Source organism: Salvia miltiorrhiza, chromosome 1 (assembly GCF_028751815.1).
Source record: "Salvia miltiorrhiza cultivar Shanhuang (shh) chromosome 1, IMPLAD_Smil_shh, whole genome shotgun sequence".
Taxonomy (NCBI): domain Eukaryota; kingdom Viridiplantae; phylum Streptophyta; class Magnoliopsida; order Lamiales; family Lamiaceae; genus Salvia; species Salvia miltiorrhiza.
The window spans coordinates 23858328-23881589 of record NC_080387.1 but is presented as its reverse complement, the minus strand read 5'-3'; the positions used below and the strand labels follow the sequence as shown (position 1 = coordinate 23881589).

Below are 23262 nucleotides of genomic sequence, written 5' to 3'. Positions count from 1 at the left end.
TACTTATATTATATAAAACGACGTGATTATATGCAGTACTCATTAAAAATTCAAAGAATGAAAAATGGATAAAGGGTACAATTGATACAAAATTGATAGTTCAAGGTTTAATTGTACAAACTATATAATCTATATAATATATATAAAAGAAGAGTTTTTTTTCCTCCAATTTTTGTCCATTTTTTCTTTCTCTTCTCCCATTAATTTTTTTAAAACTATTTTTATATCTATTTTTTTATATAATTTAATTATTTTCTAAAGATCATCAAATTTTATTAATGAAGAATATGCATCTTAAATTTAAGTTTGTGACAAATTATTTAATAAGATATAAAAAATCATCAAAAATAAATTTAAAATGAATAAATTATGAAAACTTTAATATATTTTATTTTCTCTCTTCTTACAAGTCTTTATTTATGTTTGTGTACGGAGATATTTATTTATTTATTATGACGTATAATAATAATAATAATAATAATAATAATAATAATAATAATAATAATAATAATAATAATAATAATAATAATAATAATAATAATAATAATGTGTCTTGTTAATTTTAATTATCAAAAAAATTAAAATTATTTAATGAGTATAATTATCATTACACTTTATACAAAATTGAAAATTTATGTTTTTAAATTCGAGATTTTATTGAGTAATTTATATGATTTATTTCATTTATTTTTAAAACATTATTTGCATTTATTTATATTTTTCATTTTATTTAATATTTATACTTATTTATTTAAATATGTCGGTTATTTTTATGTTCGTCGTGCATCGCACGGATGGGCGTACTAGTGTACTATAGTACAAGAGTAACACTTTTTGTTTTGTTTTTCCTTTCCATCTCCTTTTTCATTTGTGTTTTGTTTTTTCTTTTTGTTATTTTTATTAATTTATTTTCAAAACTATAGTAATTCCTTCATATGTTATATTTTTAATTTTGAGTTCATTAAAATTATTATGGTATAATTTTATTGATTAATTGATCGATGTTCTCAACGTATGATATTATTTCATAATTATATTTATTTTTTAAATTTTTTTAATTTATTATTTTGAGTTAACTAATTTATTATAATATATTGTCCTATAAATATTGTTACATTTTTTAAAGGATATTTTAAAAAAAGGGCAGAGGTGCAAATAGGCCCCTGAACTTGACACCCTTTGAGCGTTTACCCCCCCCCCCCAGGATCGGTCAAGGAGCGTTGACCTCCCTAAACTCCTGAAAAAAAAGGAGCAATTAAACCCCTCCGAGTGAACGGCGTCTGGCCTCCGTTACACGGAGGGGTTTAATTGCTCCTTTTTTTTTTCAGGAGTTCAGGGAGGTCAACGCTCCTTGACCAATCCTGGGGGGGGGGGGGGGTAAACGCTCAAAGGGTGTCAAGTTCAGGGGCCTATTTGCACCTTTGCCCTTTATTCTTTAATCTAAATTAGAGATATTTGTGCAAGTGGGCAAGTTGCAAGTGTGAAGTGTTGGAGAAGCTAGATTAGTAGCTTAGTGAGCAAGTTTAAGCTTTAAACAAAACATCTCTCTCTCTCTTCTCTCCCCCTCATTTCGATCTCTCTCGCCCTCTCTCCTTCTCACTTTCTTTTCTCTCTCTACCACCATTGATGGTCATTACCAAGCTCCAAGAATCATTCTAATACTTAAATCTATCCTAAATCAAACTCTAAACATCCATTTCTTTTGAATCAAGCCAAGATTGGAAGAGTTTATCAAGGTTGAAGTCAAAGAAAGATTTTTATTATTTTCAAATCCTTGAGTAAGTGATGAATCCTTTTAGATCTAGACTTATTTATGTTGGATATGTGTGTATATGGTTAGATCAAAGTAGAAAAACATCTCTCTTTATTTTAAAAAAATTCGAAAATTTTGGGTTTATGCCCTTCAAAAAAATTTCTTTTCCTTTTCTTAAATTGAGGTTATTTAAATGCTATTGGGATCCTATTGAGTCTATTTCCATGTGTAGAGAATGGATTTAAAAAGAGATATGAGATTTGAAATAGTTTAGTTTGTGTAAATTTGGGAAGTTTTGGATTCGAGGCTCGATTGATGAATTGATGATGGATATATGTTATTGAGGTTGCTAATATGATGTTTGATGGATTGAATTGATGATTGGAATTGATTGGTAAATTTTCATGTGAGTTAGTTTGGTTAAATTGGGCAAATTTGTTTCTATGCTTTAATTTACTAATTGCTTGCTTATTTATGCTATTAAGTGTGTCAATTTGATAGATCTAAGGTTTGATTTGTGAGTTATGCATGTTTAAAGATTTTCAAAAAGTTTAGTTTGTTAAAAATTAGGACTTTTTGATTTATGTGTTGAATGTCTAAATTGGCTAAGATTAATTGGTTATGAGCATGATGGGACCATTTATTAATGATCAATTTGGTTAATTGTTGTATATGTATAAACTTGCTTGAGTTTAATTTACTAAGATTTGGGTATTCTTGATTAATGAAGTCAATGTTTGGATTAATTATGTTTATATGCTAGTTAGACTATATAGAAGATGAAAGTATGATTAATTTCGTAAATGATGTTGATTTGTGAAAATTTTCCGAGTTTAGTTTGCGTGCATACATGAGATCTTGTATATAAGATGAGTTATGAGTCGAGCATGTTTATATATGGCTATTTGATGATTAATTGAGCTTATATATGCGATATGAGATGAAACGGACCAACCCCTAATGACTTATGTGTTGGCCGAATGTAAGGAGTAAAAGGGGAAGTCGATGTTTGTCACGACCGGCCTTAATTAAGGATAATTAATCCGGGGAAACCGTGACTAATGGAGGGAGATTAGAAGCGGGGTAGAAAGGGGAATAAAAGAATACTCAAAGAGCTTGAATACGCGTGAAATATTCCTTAAAAAGGAAAAAGACATCGTTAGGGGCTTGGCTAAAACATTATCAGAGTTTGCAACGGAAGGTGTAACTAAAATAATCAGTGTTTACAGCGGAATGCATAACTGAGATACATGTATGAAGACATGTATCCTTTCTGAGCCTACTTTAAGTTCGACAAAAGCTCTACTCAGCAACAACACTTCATCGCCCATCACAGCTCAACCTGCACAAACATAAACATCGAAGGGCTAAGTACAAGAGTACTTTGTGGGCAGTTGCCAAGCATATAACATAACATCATTAACAATTTCACAACATCGCATAAGAGGCATAAGTTTCTTTCAAATCCTTTGCTCATTAAACATTTCCAAATTCATAAACAGCATGAGCGCATTCTTCATCATTAACAATCATAAACACGCATCGTGTCGTGGAGAAGGCCTTCCCCAACGAACACGGGCATCGCACCGTGAAGGGGAGCCTCCCTCAGCGGTCACGGCATCGTACTATTGAGGGAGGCCTCCCCCAATAGACGCTGTAACACTGGCATACTGGCATACTGGTATCGCGCCGCGAGAGAGGCCTCTCTCAGCGGACACGGGCATCGCGCCGTGAGGAAGGCCCTCCTCAGCGGACACGGCATCGTACTGTTGAAGGAGGCCTCCCCCAACAGACGCAAGCATCAAATATAAGCATAAACTTATCAGCGTAAAGCATTCAAGCGTAAATAAGCGTAATCAAGCGTAAATCATTTAGCGTAAAGCATAATAAAGCATACCACACTTGAAGATCCAATTTGCATTTTAAAGCATAACGCATGCATAGCATTTTATTTACGCGTAAGAAATTGCCCACCTGATAGCAAAGTTTTGCTAAGGTACTGTGACTTCTTGAATAGTTCTTACTCTCGCGCTTGACCTTAATCATGAGAATGTAAAATAAGACATTGCCTCGAGGAAAATTCTCAATTAATGAGAAAACGTAATTAACTATGCATGAATCTGGTATGCATGAACTAATCTTCTGAGCGATAATTGGGAATTCTACTATTAATCCTCATTAATAGATTTAGCTAATTCTCGTCTAGCGCGGTCGAATAAAATTGTGATTCTTCCTTCCTCATCGGAATATTCTAGTCGTGAAATAAACCTCGCATTTGTACTTGATTGAAAAATGACTAACTCGGCTTTAAACGAGGTGTGACCTTGTAGAAATTATCGGACTTTTCGATAGAAGCATCATTACTAGCGTAACCTCAAATAATTAATAGGCTCAAAAGAGAGTAGCCAATTAATTAAATAAACCAGTGGCTTAAATGAATTAAACAATAATGGCTTGCTTTAAAGTCGGAAGTCCAAAAACATTAATTAATAAACTGGGCGGCTCATTACTGATAAATAATTGGGCTCCATCAAAAATTGATACTGCTAGGCTTAGCTCAAAGGAGTAACTTCAGCTCAAGCTTTAAAAGAATTAAAGCCTAACTTAAAAAGTCTTCGACCCAAAACAATTAAAATAGGGGTCCAAATAATAATTAATGTGGACTGAAAAGAATTAATCTTAGCCCAAAAAGACAATTTAATCGGCCAAAATGATGAATTAAACTGGCCCAACGAAATATAAATGGGACTAGAATAATAGCCCATCATAAAATATGCATCAGCCCAACTCCTTAATTAAATCGAGCCCAATAGAATTAATGAGAAGGGCCAATTAAATAAAAGACTGGCCCAATTCGAATTTAACTGTGAAAGCCCAAGCAATTAAAATCAAGCCCGAACTTAAAAGTGTTTGGCCCACAACAATTAAAAGGTGAGGCCCAATTCACAACTAAAAGAGAAAGGCCCAATTGAAATAATTTATTGGCTCAAGTAATTAAATAAATCTTTGCCCAATGAATAAATAATTGATTAGTTGGGCTCAAATAAATAAATCAATCAAGGCCCAGCTCAGATAATACAACAGCCCAATTAAAATACAGTGTAGTTGGGCTTTAATTATGAAGAAACTCGGCCCAAAGGAATTAAAGTGAAGCAGACCCGAATAAAATAAAACAAGGCCCAATTTGACTAAAAATAGTAAAGCCCAACTGAAATTAAAAATGAGGTCCAAAATTAAAAGATCAAGGCCCATTTTCACCTCAAGTCTCGTTTCTTTTTTTTCTAATCTCAAGGACCGCTCATCTCCCTCTTTCTCAAAACTCTCGGTCCTCTCTCTCTCTCTCATACTCACGCCTCTTCTCCCTCAGAAATCCGCCGCCGCGGAAGCTCGCCGGAGACACAACGATAAGCCGCCTCAATCGTCGGCTCTCTCTCTCTTTCGATCTCGACTCCCAGCGAAGTGGCAGCGATGAGCCAATCGAGTCTTGAATCCTGGAAATCTTCGCCGCTGCCGACTCTTTGTCTGAAATCCGGCGAATCAGCCGGCGCCGGTTGCACCTGCCTCTCTTTCTCCCCGTTTCTAACATGGAATCAGTCGGCGCCAACCGTTCTCTCTCTCGGCCAAACCTCCTGATCTTGCCGGCGTCAGTTGTTCCTGCGCATAGTTCCGACGCTAACAGAAACTCCGTCGTCGTCGAGCGAATTCTACTCCAGTCCCTGAAACCGGTCGGTCTCCTCATTCTTTCCGTTCTGGAAATTCAGTCCGTTTTCTACCGTCGCTTCTCCAGATTCGGCGGGTGTTGGGGAGAAGCTTGCTGCCTCCGGCGATTCTCTCCTCCGGCGACTGGAGTAAGAAGGCCTACGCCTCTCACCGCGCCGCTGCTGTTATTCCGATGCAGGCAAGACGACGAGAGTTCGCCGCCCGTCTTCTTTTCCCGTTCAGCAGTAGGTGGTTCGCTGCCCCTTGGGCAGCCGGCCCCTCCCTTACTAAAAGCTAAGTTCCACTCTTCTATTCTTCTCTAGTTCTAGTTGTTAAGGAGAGAGATTCTCAAGCTTGTTGCTCTAGAGTGCAGTAAGGTGAAAAGCATGAGTTTTTCTATTGTTATTCATGTCATGTGAAATATGATTATGCCTCTGATATGAATGCGAACTGAAAGATTATTTGGGATTGTGAATTACCTCAAATGTTTGAACTGATTGCTTGTTGTTGGAGGTTGAACGTATTGTACAATTACTGAAATGAATTGAAACTGCCATTGCTTAACTAATGAAGGAGACTTTGGCAGTAGTGGTAGATTTAAGAATAAACTCACCTTGAAGTTGCTTTGTTTGATTGTTGAACTGATTGCTAAAGCTGAATAATTGTAACTGGGAAGATTACTGAAATGAACGATGGTTCTCGTTTAATGCAGGTAAACTTCTCAAAGGAAATGAAATGATTAGTTTTGTTGGCTGAATTTAAAAAAAAACCATGGAGGTGGTGGTTGGCTGTAAAGTTTAAAGGAAAGTGAGATAGTGGTGGTGGTTGGCTGAGGGAGGAAAGCAAAAGATGGTGGCGCACTTGGCTAGTGCGTAGGTCTCATAGATATATGTTGAGTGGAGTTGGTGGCTGAGTAGGCCACGTAGAGTCTACAGCTTTTGTAATATACTAGACGATTTTCCCCAAGTTGGGAACTAGCCTGTAATCTGTGAACTGTAAATAAATACTGGCTTCGATTTTCAATCATCGCATTTCTGTATCTTGCTTGATATCTTTTTCCTTGCCTGCTAACTTGATAAACTGTAATATAACTTAAATTAAATTCGTAGATTTAATCTGCGTTGCAGTCGGAATAATTCCTCGACTTCTAGTAGCACTAATAAAATATAAATGCTTCTGTTTTTCGATTAATAAATAACATGACTTTGCTAAGTCAGTTATAACTTGAAAATAATAATTATTGAATGACTCAATAATCCTCGTCGCGTTTTTCTCATACTTATAAAAGTATAAAGCTAAAATAATAACTTCGTTTCTGATAAAAAAAAAAATCAGGACCATAAACTGGATTCATATATAACTGGCAACTGGGTTTCATTTACTAAAAGATGCGATATTAATTATCGCGATACCATATTAAATAAAAATAAAAATGCGGGTCATTACATACTACCCCTCTTAACAAAAATTTCGTCCCGAAATTTGCATATCTCCGCTAAAACAGTTCGGGGTATTTTCCTTCATCTTGTCTTCAAGTTCCCGCGTAGCTTCTCTTGTCTGCGGTGTCTCCATAAGATTTTCACTGATGTGATTGAGGCTGATTTCGCAAGTGTCTACGTATTGATGGCAAGGGGTGCGGGTGTTCCCAATTGCTGAACCTCGTTGTCTGTTGGGGCATTGCGTGGAGTAGTGACCTTTTTGGCCACAATTGTAACAACCGTTAGTCCCAGCTCGACAGATACCCCTATGCATCTTACCGCAATTTGGGCAAGGTGAAATTCCTCTCTGACTTTGGCTACCCCCAGTTGACTCGAGGTTAGTCTGTGCCTCGTGCCTTGGTTGAATAAACTGTTCGGCCCGTTCATATTCTTGCCATACTCGCTTATTAATCGGATTGATTTTGTCTTCATTGTTGTCCCACTTGCGCTTCCCTTTGAGGGTATGCGAGGCTCCTGGTGGATCGTTTGGCGTTGAGATCAACAATGGGGCTGACTTGTCCGACGGCATTGCAGCTTCAACGTCAAGTGCCCTGTTCAGAGACTCCGTGTATGAGAGTCCTCCGTGGCTTGCTAGAGCCATCTTAATTTCGTACCGTAGACCGGCACAAAATTTCTCTGCCATCTTCTCATCTGTGTCCACTTGTTGCGGAGCAAACCTAGACAGGTTGCAGAATTCCTTGTCGTATTCAACCACAGATTTATTTCCTTGCTTCAACTCGTAGAACTCAGCTTCTTTCTTCTTCCTATAGCTTTTCGGAATATATTTATCATATAATCCTGTCTTAAAATCTTCCCAAGTATAACTTGCCCATTGTTCAGGTGTCAGAATTTTTCGTCGTGCTTTCCACCAGAAATCCGCTGATCCTGTTAGCTGGAATGAGACGCAAGATAGGCGCTCCTCATCAGTACAATGTAGAAAGTTGAAGATGCGTTCATTTGCACGCACCCAAATCTCAGCTTCAGCTGGTTCACTCGTTCCGTCAAACGTAGGTGGGTTCTGCCTTAAAAAGAGTTCTTCGACTCTCCTAGTCGAGGGCGGAGGGGATGGGTTATGTCCTTCAGCATCTTGTGGTTCTTCTGGTACAGTGTTATGGTTTCTGCGATTGTTATTGTTTCTCACAGGGCGTCCTCTCTTAGGCGGCATTCTAGTAGCAAAGATGTGCCAATTAGTACACTCTAGCATAATCTAATACAAACCTCAAAAGAATTCTTGTAAAGGTCAACTTATTATAACTTGTAAACAAGTCATAACTCCAATGACAACATTGATGTAGTAAGCTTTAAGGGTCCTTAGCATCTCATATCCATGAGTTATATCAATTCTTAAGCATATAATATCTCATCATCTAAATTGGATACTTAAGCATAAGTCATGGAGATTCATAGCGGCTATAAAATCATGAGCTTAAGAATTATTCTATACGTATCACTTATCTTGCTGCCTTCACTATAGCCACCAAAAGATACAATCTAATTTCTTCTATGTTTGCTTCTATGTTCTGTCGTAGTTAGGGATGGCAACGGGCCGGATCTGGACCGGGTCTGGCCAATACCAGATCCAGATCCGTTTTCATATACCAGATCCAGATCCAGATCCAGATCCGTGGATCTGAAAATTTTGGATCCAGATCCAGATCCGTCAGATCCGCGGGTCCACGGGTCCAGATCCATGGATCTACTATTTTTAAATTAAATTAAAAAAATTTACAAAATCAACAACATCTAATTTCCATCATGAAAAATATAACACAAAATACTTTTATCTAATTACTTTTAGTTTTTATTCTTTTGAATATAATTTATTTATTATTTTTAATTTAGTTAATATTATTATTAAACTAAATATAAAATATAAAAAATATATATAAAATAAAACGGATCCACGGGTCGGATCTGGGCCGGATCCGGATCTAAAATTTCAAGATCCAGATCCAGATCCGTTTTCAAAACTGAGATCCAGATCCAGATCCAGATCCGTCGGGTCCAAAAAATTGAGATCCAGATCCGTAAAAACGGATCTGGATCCACGGATCTGGACCGGGTCCAAGATCCACTGCCATCCCTAGTCGTAGTGGTGATCTCATATCTTAATAGCTCTATGTTCGTAGGAATTCATTCCATAGGCATACTTAATCGTGTTTGCATAAATCATTTCATTCAACAACATAACATAGCTATTAACAGTTACACACTTTGTCACTTTTTGTAAACATTATCTCAAAACTTGAAATAGCTTACCATTCTGCTTCGTTGAGTGTGATGCGATGAAGTGCTGAGCTTTGTCGATTGAACTCTAGACACTTTAGTGATCCATTCTAAGTTTGGCTTAAATGAACTCTTAGGCTCAGAGCAAACGAACTGCTCTGATACCACTCTGTCACGACCGGCCTTAATTAAGGATAATTAATCCGGGGAAACCGTGACTAATGGAGGGAGATTAGAAGCGGGGTAGAAAGGGGAATAAAAGAATACTCAAAGAGCTTGAATACGCGTGAAATATTCCTTAAAAAGGAAAAAGACATCGTTAGGGGCTTGGCTAAAACATTATCAGAGTTTGCAACGGAAGGTGTAACTAAAATAATCAGTGTTTACAGCGGAATGCATAACTGAGATACATGTATGAAGACATGTATCCTTTCTGAGCCTACTTTAAGTTCGACAAAAGCTCTACTCAGCAACAACACTTCATCGCCCATCACAGCTCAACCTGCACAAACATAAACATCGAAGGGCTAAGTACAAGAGTACTTAGTGGGCAGTTGCCAAGCATATAACATAACATCATTAACAATTTCACAACATCGCATAAGAGGCATAAGTTTCTTTCAAATCCTTTGCTCATTAAACATTTCCAAATTCATAAACAGCATGAGCGCATTCTTCATCATTAACAATCATAAACACGCATCGTGTCGTGGAGAAGGCCTTCCCCAACGAACACGGGCATCGCACCGTGAAGGGGAGCCTCCCTCAGCGGTCACGGCATCGTACTATTGAGGGAGGCCTCCCCCAATAGACGCTGTAACACTGGCATACTGGCATACTGGTATCGCGCCGCGAGAGAGGCCTCTCTCAGCGGACACGGGCATCGCGCCGTGAGGAAGGCCCTCCTCAGCGGACACGGCATCGTACTGTTGAAGGAGGCCTCCCCCAACAGACGCAAGCATCAAATATAAGCATAAACTTATCAGCGTAAAGCATTCAAGCGTAAATAAGCGTAATCAAGCATAAATCATTTAGCGTAAAGCATAATAAAGCATACCACACTTGAAGATCCAATTTGCATTTTAAAGCATAACGCATGCATAGCATTTTATTTACGCGTAAGAAATTGCCCACCTGATAGCAAAGTTTTGCTAAGGTACTGTGACTTCTTGAATAGTTCTTACTCTCGCGCTTGACCTTAATCATGAGAATGTAAAATAAGACATTGCCTCGAGGAAAATTCTCAATTAATGAGAAAACGTAATTAACTATGCATGAATCTGGTATGCATGAACTAATCTTCTGAGCGATAATTGGGAATTCTACTATTAATCCTCATTAATAGATTTAGCTAATTCTCGTCTAGCGCGGTCGAATAAAATTGTGATTCTTCCTTCCTCATCGGAATATTCTAGTCGTGAAATAAACCTCGCATTTGTACTTGATTGAAAAATGACTAACTCGGCTTTAAACGAGGTGTGACCTTGTAGAAATTATCGGGCTTTTCGATAGAAGCATCATTACTAGCGTAACCTCAAATAATTAATAGGCTCAAAAGAGAGTGGCCAATTAATTAAATAAACCAGTGGCTTAAATGAATTAAACAATAATGGCTTGCTTTAAAGTCGGAAGTCCAAAAACATTAATTAATAAACTGGGCGGCTCATTACTGATAAATAATTGGGCTCCATCAAAAATTGATACTGCTAGGCTTAGCTCAAAGGAGTAACTTCAGCTCAAGCTTTAAAAGAATTAAAGCCTAACTTAAAAAGTCTTCGACCCAAAACAATTAAAATAGGGGTCCAAATAATAATTAATGTGGACTGAAAAGAATTAATCTTAGCCCAAAAAGGCAATTTAATCGGCCAAAATGATGAATTAAACTGGCCCAACGAAATATAAATGGGACTAGAATAATAGCCCATCATAAAATATGCATCAGCCCAACTCCTTAATTAAATCGAGCCCAATAGAATTAATGAGAAGGGCCAATTAAATAAAAGACTGGCCCAATTCGAATTTAACTGTGAAAGCCCAAGCAATTAAAATCAAGCCCGAACTTAAAAGTCTTTGGCCCACAACAATTAAAGGTGAGGCCCAATTCACAACTAAAAGAGAAAGGCCCAATTGAAATAATTTATTGGCTCAAGTAATTAAATAAATCTTTGCCCAATGAATAAATAATTGATTAGTTGGGCTCAAATAAATAAATCAATCAAGGCCCAGCTCAGATAATACAACAGCCCAATTAAAATACAGTGTAGTTGGGCTTTAATTATGAAGAAACTCGGCCCAAAGGAATTAAAGTGAAGCAGACCCGAATAAAATAAAACAAGGCCCAATTTGACTAAAAATAGTAAAGCCCAACTGAAATTAAAAATGAGGTCCAAAATTAAAAGATCAAGGCCCATTTTCACCTCAAGTCTCGTTTCTTTTTTTTCTAATCTCAAGGACCGCTCATCTCCCTCTTTCTCAAAACTCTCGGTCCTCTCTCTCTCTCTCATACTCACGCCTCTTCTCCCTCAGAAATCCGCCGCCGCGGAAGCTCGCCGGAGACACAACGATAAGCCGCCTCAATCGTCGGCTCTCTCTCTCTTTCGATCTCGACTCCCAGCGAAGTGGCAGCGATGAGCCAATCGAGTCTTGAATCCTGGAAATCTTCGCCGCTGCCGACTCTTTGTCTGAAATCCGGCGAATCAGCCGGCGCCGGTTGCACCTGCCTCTCTTTCTCCCCATTTCTAACATGGAATCAGTCGGCGCCAACCGTTCTCTCTCTCGGCCAAACCTCCTGATCTTGCCGGCGTCAGTTGTTCCTGCGCATAGTTCCGACGCTAACAGAAACTCCGTCGTCGTCGAGCGAATTCTACTCCAGTCCCTGAAACCGGTCGGTCTCCTCATTCTTTCCGTTCTGGAAATTCAGTCCGTTTTCTATCGTCGCTTCTCCAGATTCGGCGGGTGTTGGGGAGAAGCTTGCTGCCTCCGGCGATTCTCTCCTCCGGCGACTGGAGTAAGAAGGCCTACGCCTCTCACCGCGCCGCTGCTGTTATTCCGATGCAGGCAAGACGACGAGAGTTCGCCGCCCGTCTTCTTTTCCCGTTCAGCAGTAGGTGGTTCGCTGCCCCTTGGGCAGCCGGCCCCTCCCTTACTAAAAGCTAAGTTCCACTCTTCTATTCTTCTCTAGTTCTAGTTGTTAAGGAGAGAGATTCTCAAGCTTGTTGCTCTAGAGTGCAGTAAGGTGAAAAGCATGAGTTTTTCTATTGTTATTCATGTCATGTGAAATATGATTATGCCTCTGATATGAATGCGAACTGAAAGATTATTTGGGATTGTGAATTACCTCAAATGTTTGAACTGATTGCTTGTTGTTGGAGGTTGAACGTATTGTACAATTACTGAAATGAATTGAAACTGCCATTGCTTAACTAATGAAGGAGACTTTGGCAGTAGTGGTAGATTTAAGAATAAACTCACCTTGAAGTTGCTTTGTTTGATTGTTGAACTGATTGCTAAAGCTGAATAATTGTAACTGGGAAGATTACTGAAATGAACGATGGTTCTCGTTTAATGCAGGTAAACTTCTCAAAGGAAATGAAATGATTAGTTTTGTTGGGTGAATTTAAAAAAAACCATGGAGGTGGTGGTTGGCTGTAAAGTTTAAAGGAAAGTGAGATAGTGGTGGTGGTTGGCTGAGGGAGGAAAGCAAAAGATGGTGGCGCACTTGGCTAGTGCGTAGGTCTCATAGATATATGTTGAGTGGAGTTGGTGGCTGAGTAGGCCACGTAGAGTCTACAGCTTTTGTAATATACTAGACGATTTTCCCCAAGTTGGGAACTAGCCTGTAATCTGTGAACTGTAAATAAATACTGGCTTCGATTTTCAATCATCGCATTTCTGTATCTTGCTTGATATCTTTTTCCTTGCCTGCTAACTTGATAAACTGTAATATAACTTAAATTAAATTCGTAGATTTAATCTGCGTTGCAGTCGGAATAATTCCTCGACTTCTAGTAGCACTAATAAAATATAAATGCTTCTGTTTTTCGATTAATAAATAACATGACTTTGCTAAGTCAGTTATAACTTGAAAATAATAATTATTGAATGACTCAATAATCCTCGTCGCGTTTTTCTCATACTTATAAAAGTATAAAGCTAAAATAATAACTTCGTTTCTGATAAAAAAAAAATCAGGACCATAAACTGGATTCATATATAACTGGCAACTGGGTTTCATTTACTAAAAGATGCGATATTAATTATCGCGATACCATATTAAATAAAAATAAAAATGCGGGTCATTACAATGTTTGATTTTTCTTATGTTATATGATCATGTATTTATGTTATTGTGTATTATGTGAGCTTAATTTGAATTTTTGAGAATTTTCCGACATAGAAATCTCGAGTTTAGTTTATTAAAAATGACATAAAATGGAATTACTTTCTTATGTGAATTATCTTTAATTAATCGATTCAAGAATGTTTTATAATATGCTCTTAGCTTTCTAAATTGAATTTTTGGGAATTTTTCCCCAACTAAAAATATTTTTCCGTTTTTACAAAAAGTTTTTAAATATGTTTGCTAAGGTGCTTTTGAACTTGATTAATTATTCTATGAGCTAATTTAGGATTTATTTGATGATGCTTTGTGTGTGCTTATATATGTGTTTGTGTGTTGATGTAGTCTAGTTCTATATGAGTGATAAGTCAAGAGTAGGATTTGTGTTTACTTAGAAAGTTTAGTTGTTATGAGAATGTTATAGTTGGAGTGAAGTGATGCGAAGCGTTAGGATATATATACTAAGATAAGAGTAGTATTCTTAATAAGGAAGTTTCTGACTTATTCTATCTTATCCCATAGGCCACCTATGTTGTCTATGATATCTGAAGAAACGAGCAGAGGACGAAAATCAGTTACGTCAAGTATCGAGGAAAGTAAGCTAAAGACTTCAGGTGGGCATTATTTTAATACCCCTATTATACAAGCTTTCTAAAATGAAATGATGTTTATGAGTTTGATAATGATTTAAGTTAATGTTATGTTGAAACTAATTGACTTGCCAAGTTTTAATGATAAGCTTGTATGTTACCCTCTACTGGTGAGACAAATTCGGTCCTGCCACAAGCGGGATTTTGTGCACAAAGGTGACTATGAGCCGTCGATCGGGTCGGCCGGTCACGGTACTTGAGAGGGAGGCCTACTTCTCAGTACCTTTGATGATGAATAGTAGATATGACACATGCATGATGAATGTTTAAACTGCGCAGTTACTTTATTGTGATGTTATGGCTTGTGAAATTGCTTGCACGGGTTTGTTTATACTAAAATCTCTGTGTGATGCTTATATTGTGGCAAGTCAATTTATAGCTCTAAGAGCAAGCTTTCATTATTTTTCGGTTTATGTCCACTGAGTATTCTGTACTCAGTCCTGCATGTATTTCTAAACGTGCAAGGAGGGAGATTGGTTTGGTGCTGGTGGGGGCTTGTTTCGGACGATGTTATCCTTTTATCGTATTTCTATTTCATACGGTAACATTTTGGCGTTGGAGTTATATTTTGGACTTAGTCAAGAAGTATACTATCGGCTATATGTCTTCATACATATAGTCTGTTCACGTTTTGCTGCGAGACTTTGTAAATTAGAACCTTTGTGAATATTTAACTATGTCCGCTTTGTAAACTTTGTCGAGAATCCTAATACATTTGAACTTATGAACCCGATAATACTTATGTCTTTGAGATGATGTTATTGTTAATTGCCTTTGCAAGTATTGTTGCGAGCTTCAGCTTGATATTCGATTTGATTTCTCTATCTTTATTTTATTCTTTTATTTAGTCGTATCGATACCCGGTCTACGCTATCACTAGCTAGATGTCGGGCTGCGACGTTATTGATATAACTAAAAGTAAATACTTATATTAACATAAGGGTTCAAGATTTAGTGTTTAGGATTTAGGGTTTAGAATTTAGAATTTAGAAAATATAATACTTTATATTGAGTAAAGGTAAATACTTATATTAACATAAGTATACATATGTGCGAACAAATGTATATCTTATGTTTATTAAAAGTAAATATTCGTACTAGGGTTAAGGATTTCGTATTCATGGTTCAGGGGTTTAGTGTTCAAGGTTTAGGGTTTAGTGTTCAGGATTTATGATTTAGAAAATATAATACTTTATATTGAATAAAGGTAAATACTTATATTAACTATTGATGTGATGAAAAGTAATGTATCAAAAACATTACATTTGTTCATGTAAATAATTACTTTTCATTATAATAACAATTACTTTGAATAACGTAGAAAATAAATAGAATATAGAAAAAAAATCAAATAATAATTCAAGTAATCATTGTATTGAGAAAAAGTAACTATTAATAAGATGAAATGTAACGTTTCTATTATTACATTCGTTCGCAATAATTTTTACTTTTGTTAATGAGAATTTGTACTCTATTTTTGCTACCCCAGACCCGTCCATCCCACACCCTGACCTGCGCCCAAACCCACCCGACCCGCGCCCCGACCCGTCTCATGGTATGAGATCAACCTCACCCAGGACCAACCCTATAGGCAGAAAAGTCATTTTAAGTGCTAATAATTTTCACGAAATGCAGTAAATTTGTATACTGAATATAATATACTTATATTTTAAAGAAAATTTTAGTTATTACGATATCAACTCCTATTATGTAAAGATATATTAAAAGTTGTAAGAGTACTACTAATAATTCATACTAATTAAATGCATTTAGTTGCACGCATATACTTATTATCAGATAGTACTATATTTACATTAACCAACATCATATTACAAAATCATGACATAGACAAATTAAATTACGTTACAAAATCATGATATTGGCAATCATCGAAGAACTCCACCATGTTTAAATGGGGCCTCACGTAGCTCTAGAAATATAGAGTGGAAAGAGCACACAGGCCAAGCAATGAAATTCCTGATGGATTCAACTATAACTATCTCAAGATTTACTACGGTGACACCTTTTGTTTGTTTTGTTTTGTCTTCTCTAAATTCAAAATCCACAAATTTAATTCATCTTTAACCTAATGCTTGGTGATTTTATAATGTTCAATATTTTGAGTGTTGGTTTTACGATCTTAATTGTTCCCCTACTTTTGGGGGGAATAATTACTTATCTTGCTGATTTTTGCTATAATATGTGTGGGAATTGCAAAAATCTGGTCGATCACTGAATGAGAATCATGTTGATGTTTTAGTTGTGGATTGTGCTACACTGAATTATGCTTGTGGCAGCATATAATTTCATGTTGTAAGTAAAAGCAAAATTAATAGTTCTCTACCCTCTTTAATCAACATAGTACCAATTAAGGACTCATATATTGGCATGATTTGGTTAATTCCTCCGTGAAACTGCAATACGACAAGTCGATGAACATTTTAGTTCTTGTAGTTATAACTCTTATGTTTTCGTGGACATTTTAGTTCTTGTTTTTAATCATATTTGAGAGTCTTTATTTTTACTTATCTAATGTCTACGTTCCTAATGGTATTGACTTTTAAGAGATGCAGATCATACTGCAATATGACAAGTCGATGAAGATGTGAAGCTAAACCACAAAAGATTGGAGGGTGAAGATCTTGAAGCACTTGGTTTATCTTCAAGACACATAATAGATTTTTGGCACCTTAGTTATTTAAATATTTTGGAATGTTTGTAATTGTCATATTATTTTGATTTTATGTAATATTATTTGATAAAATTTCTATGATATAATTGTGTTAGATGCATTGTCATGTATTTTTTGTATTTATATTTCAATTTTGATATCACATACCTGATTGTGAAATAAAATTAGAAAAAAATAAATAATTTTTTTTGCATAAAATATATTTTATACACAATTAAATTGATATTTATAATCACAAACAAATAATATTTTTTTCCTAATATTTAAATATTAATTTTTTATTAAAATTTATACCCACACATATATTATATCAATTACCTACACATATAAATTGTGACGTGTCAATATCGAATGCCATGTCATCATCTACATAATTTCCACATCAGCATTATATTATGACAAAAAATATATTTATCTACACATAAGAGACACTTTTAGTGACATATATATGTGTCGATAATATTATTAGATTTATCCACACATAAATATATATGTGGGTAAAAACCTTTCTCTACACTTTTATTGTGACACATGTTGACATTTACATTATGTGTGGGTAAACACATATACCTACACATAACCATACCTTTAACCACATTTACGTGTGTGGGCGAAAACTCAATTTCTTGTAGTGTTATAGTATATGTGAAATACACACCCTTCTCTCAGTTCACTACAAAATTCAATTCCATTAGAAAACAGAAACATGATGAAGAGGGAAACCAATTTTCCACACTTGGGAATGGGTTTAGAAAGATTAAATTTCTACGGATTACATTAGTAAAAAATTTAACAGTAAAACATGAATGTAACATAAAAAACATGAATATATATTCGTAAGACAACAATTTTTCGAATATATATCACATGTCAACGGCTTCCTTTTCCTGTTTTATAAACCGTCATGGTTGGTTAATAAAGATCAAAATCTTATCTGCAAACTTTTTCTTCTATAATGTTCCTTAATAAATATTGTAACATTCCATTTTATTTAATGTATAACTATTATGAATGCTTATATTCTTATAAATTACTCCATTTGTACCAATTTAATAGCTATATTTTTTTATTTGGACGTTCTATTTTAAAAAGTTATTTTTTAAAATAGAAAATCAATATATTGTTGGAATATAAGTATATATAATGGAGAATTTATTTAATTGGTAGGAGGAAATTTGGAGAAATTGGCTGTGGACGTGTGTGCTTAGGAATTTGAGTGGAAGAATTGTAGTTTACTAACACAATCTTTCTTCAATTCACTTGTTATTACTTACTTGCTTGGTTACTTATTTATAGTGGTGAATAGATGATTCCTACATTCTCTAGAATATTCTCAACTACTCCCTCCGTCCCATGAAGCATGACACAGTTCTTTTCTGCACGTGAATTAAGAAATTGGTATTTCGTGTGTTAAGTGTAGTAGGTGAAAATGTGAAAATGTGAATAAAGGGTAAATTTTTTGCCATTTTTAGAAACGTGTCATGCTTTGTGGGACATATCAAAAAGAAAATTGTGTCATGCTTCGTGGGACGGAGAGAGTATTATTTTTCTAATACTTCTCTAGAATTCTCTAGTTAGCTATTTCTTTTCATCCTAACTTTTTCTCAACTATTCTAAATTATTCCTCTTTCTCAACCATTCTACATTTTTCTTCATTCTCAACTATTCTAGATATTTCTACAAATTTCTTCTAATTTCTTTTTTTCTTTCTTTTCTTCTAATTCTAGAATATTCTTTACAAATCAAGTTTATTACTTTATTCTAACATATATAACAAATATTTTTATATACCTCATTATTTACAGTAAACATCATTGTATCCCAAAATAATTATTTTTCTTTTTATTTAAAAAATAATATCTTTATTTTTCTCTTCTACTTTTTGACAAATATATCCTCAAAAAGGTTACTTTATCTCTAATATTTAATTATAAACTATTCATTTCTTAACATTCGTGCTCAACCTATTGAATTTGAACGAATGAAGCATGACACATGTATGTACCTAGCTGTTATTCAATCCATCTCATTTGAAACGTACAAGTATTGAGTCGCATATGATTTAGAGTGGATTTTTAAAATGGCCACTTTCATATTGTAAAATTAAAAATTGTCCATTAAGATAAAAATATTAAAAAATGGCCAGTGTTACCAAAATACCCTTCACATTAAAAATTAAAAAATGTCCACTTCATTTTACCCTTTAAACATTACCCCTTTAAAAAATCCGCAATTTACAACCAATGTAAATTCACAACCAAAATTTTTTAGTTGTGAATTCACAATTCACAACCAGTCGAATTCACAATCAGAATTTTTTGTTTGTGAATTCACAACTAGTTGAATTCACAACCAAAATTTAATTTACAACCAGAATTTTTTGGTTGTGAATTCACAGCCAGTCGAATTCACAACAAAAAATTTAATCCACAACTAGAATTTTTTGGTTGTGAATGCACAACCAAAATTTAATTCACAACTAGAATTTATTTTGGTTGTAAATTCAAGTAGTTGTGAATTTGAGTTTTTAAAGTTTGAATTCACAACTAAAACTAGAATTTATTTTGGTTGTGAATTCAATAATATTAAGTTGTGAATTCATAGATGTGGCCGTGAATTCAAGAACATTAAGTTGTGAATTCATAGATATGGTTGTGAATTCAAGAATATTAAGTTGTGAATTTATAAATCTGGTTGTGAATTCAAAAACATTAAACTGTGGATTTATAGATCTGGTTGTGAATTCAAGATCATTAATGATCAATTATCAAAAATATATTTTTCTCTTTTAATCAATCAAATCTATCAAATAAAATTATAAATCATCACTAAAAAAAATCAAAACAAATGAAAATAAAATAAAATAACAAAATGTCACATTTCCTCTTTTTTGAAGTGAGATACAACGCACAAATAATCAACCTAACTAATTAAAAACAACAAAAAAAAAGAATCAAAAAACACAATATGCAACCAACAAAATGAATTCGAAATCATGAATCCTTGGAAAAACCACAAACAACAAACTACAATGAACCCAACCGTCATCGAAGCAACATCTAGAACCTTCTGCTCCTTATTCTGCGGCTTCGGATAGAAGCAGCCCACTACATTCTTATCCCTCCACGGCACCGCCGCGAACACCACCGGCGACAGCACAGCATGCACCTCATCCATTCGCCTCAGCCGGAACTTGCTCAGCCCCAACGGAGACGGCGATCGACGGTAATACCACTCCACATCTCCGGCGACCGACGATGATCGATGGTGGCTGTGCGGCGCTGCCGCTGCGATTGCCGGAGATCTACCACTGCAACTGCGGCTGCGCTCTCCACAAGTTGAATCCGACAACTCCAAGTCAGAATCGAGAGAGAGAGATAGAAAGAGGCGTCGCGGTGGTGGTGGCTGTGCGGCGTTGCCGCTGCGGTTGCCGGAGATTGAGTGGCGACAGCGCAGCGGACGGGCGGCGCACAGGGAAGGCAAACGAGAGAGAGAGAGAGAGCAGCGAGAGAAAGAGAGAATGAAAATTTTTAATTTTTGATGGAGGGTATTTCTGACTTTTTGCCAAAAAACTGGCCACTTTTTAATATTTTTATTTGATAGGCTAGATTTTAATTTTACAATATAAAAGTGGACACTTCTATATATTAACTCTATGATTTAGGTATAAAGTGAGTTATTTATAATAAGAGTAAATAGAGAAAATAGTTTTGGGAGTATTTATGTCAAATCAAGTAAGAGAGAAAATATGGAAAGTATTTTTATTTTATGTCATTTATGAATTATGTTGAAGATGTTCGCATTGAGTGTCTTATTAATAGCTAGAATGAAACATTTAAATGAAACGATCTAAACTGAAAACTATGACGTGTCAAATAATACATCTCTAAAGAGAATTTTTTTTATTAATTATTCCTCATTCCAAGATAAAATTATCAACCAAAGATTATTAGAATAAAAAACTAGTGTCTTTATAAAAACTATTCATTGTTAAGAAAATGCGTGTTTGTGTATTTGTGTAAAAGGTCAAAAAGGAAAAAAAAAATGGTACATGAAAATATGAAACGAACAAGTTGGTGAATTCGTCTAATAATAAAATGAACTTATATACAAATTCATGAACAAATCTTGTTCATATAACCGGCGTGGAGCAACAGCTCCATATATAGGTGTTATTTATTTTTCCTTTATATCTTGTCTGAAAAGTATTTTAAGGATAACTTCTGATATAGATTAAAAAGTGACTAAATACATTTTTATAATCATGAAGACTAAAAGTTAGTCTATCTTTATAAAAATGGCTAGTTTCCATAATTACATGTATCGACATATAGCTCTATAAATAGCATATTTAGATTTGTAAAACTCACATTCACAACAAAACATGATGATGATGGCAAGGGAAACCAAGTTTCCACACTTGCTCTCTTGCACTCTTCTATTCCTCCTTCTCTGCTGCAGCTCATCTCTTGCATCTCCACACGCCATGGATTTCCTCCAACCCTTGCTCCGAACCCAAAAGGGAAACCTAACCCAAGGCCTCTCCAAACTCAAGAGCCACCTCTCCCGCCTCGGATACCTCAACACAAACACCATTCACAAACCACACGACGATCTCTTCGACGACGCTCTCCAACAAGCTGTAACAGACTACCAATCCTTCTTCAGCCTCCCACCCACCGGCGCCCTCGACGCCGTCACCCTCGCCCACATGGGGAAGCCGCGCTGCGGCGTCCCGGACGTCTTCCGCCCCAACAGCAGCGCCCACTACTCCTTCTTTCCCGGGCAGCCCAAGTGGCCGGCCGGGCGGAGGCACCTCACCTACTCCTTCCCGCCGGGGACCCGAGCCGACGCCCACAAGGCCATCCTCGACGCCACCAATATGTGGGCCAGCGTGTCGCCCTTCACATTTAGCTCCACCAACAACTACAACGCCGCCGATATCAAGATCAGCTTCCAGTACAGGGACCACGGCGACGGCTCGCCCTTCGACGGCAGCGGTGGGATACTGGCCCACGCCTCCGCCCCCACCGACGGGAAGATGCACTTCGATGGGGACGAGAGGTGGGTGGATGGCGTGGTGGGAGGGGCGTTTGATTTGCAGACGGTGGGACTGCATGAGCTGGGGCATGTGCTTGGCCTCCTCCATAGCCAGGATGGTGGTGCATCGATGTTTCCTCAAGTTGGGAGTGGGATCAGAAAGGGTTTGAACAAGGATGATATTGATGGAATTAGGGCTTTGTACTCATTCTAACTAAAATTAACTATCGTCAGGAAAATTTGACAACCCACAAATAAATTCTAAAGTGTAAATTGATCAACCGCAAATAAAATTTTACTAGTGTATCGTGAGGAAATATGCACATTTTTTCTCGTGATAAATTGTTCTAAGGTTTTCATGACTACAACAAAAGTTGTCCTTGGAGACACTAAGCTCGAAATTATTGTAATATGTATCTAATCTCAACATTATAGTACTTTTCACCACAGATTAAATACATGAAACTATCCGTTCTTTGATGTGGTTCAAATTCGTAGAATCTGTCAGCTTGACCACCCTTCAATATTTCAATAATAACTTCTTTAGTTTAATTTCGACTAATGAACCGCCGGTTGCATTGAAAAGCCAATTCAGATATCTTTCCATCAAGATATTGTGGAGCTTCAGATTCTAAATAGCCGAAAAATTATGGACGTTCCAATCAGCACAAAAACTGAAGGGTCTTTTTTTTTTTTAATGTTGGTGATTTCTAAAGTATTTTTATTTATTTCTTGCATTTAGTTTCTTTGCATGAGAGCCTATAAATATCCTATCTTATGGAGAGAAATACAGACTTAATTAAGTTTTTGATAATTTAATTAATTATATAGAGTTTGAGAATAGAGTTCTTAATTTCTTATTCTTTTCAATTTAGAAGTCAAATTAAGCATACTATCTTATTTCATCCATTTATCATTCTTATATAACAAACATATTCGTAAAGATAAAAAAACATAAAAATAATCAATTTTTATTTAAGATTACAAAATTGCCCGTTGGGTCTATTTTAATTATTGGTGAAGGACCACACCAAATCCAACTTCAAGCTCAACGAGATCACTCCACCCAGCTGTATGTGCCTGCTGGGATTTTTTATGGCGGCGGCGCTCCTAGGGTTTCCGCCTTCAACGTGATTTCTCTTCCACTGCCGTTGCATATCGCCGGTTTTCGTCTTCCCGGCAATATGTCGTCTGCTCCTCCTGGACTTTCTTCTCTGTCCGATGGTCTCTTTCCCCATTCTAACGTCTGCAAGGACGACACTCCGGTTCATGGCTCTTCTCCGAACAATAATTTTCCCAAAATCTCTTCGAACTTTGACGTCGATCGTGTCGATGCGTTAAGCTTGTTGAAGCAACATCCCCCTGCTGGTGTTTGCCGTGACAGA

General features: G+C 36.1%; 1 protein-coding gene and 1 long non-coding RNA gene across 2 annotated transcripts; both read left to right on the top strand.

Annotated features, from left to right (window-relative positions):
- Positions 1–1461: 1461 nt before the first annotated feature.
- LOC131007100 (uncharacterized) lies at positions 1462–14913 on the top strand. Its single transcript, XR_009095908.1, has 2 exons — positions 1462–1778; positions 14047–14913. It is a non-coding gene; the product is annotated as an uncharacterized LOC131007100 (long non-coding RNA).
- Positions 14914–21230: 6317 nt separating this feature from the next.
- On the top strand, positions 21231–22160 carry LOC131007099 (metalloendoproteinase 1-like). The gene has a single exon (XM_057934255.1). It carries the CDS (start codon positions 21231–21233, stop codon positions 22089–22091), a length of 861 nt encoding a protein of 286 aa, XP_057790238.1. The 3' UTR covers positions 22092–22160.
- The last annotated feature ends 1102 nt before the right edge of the window (positions 22161–23262 follow it).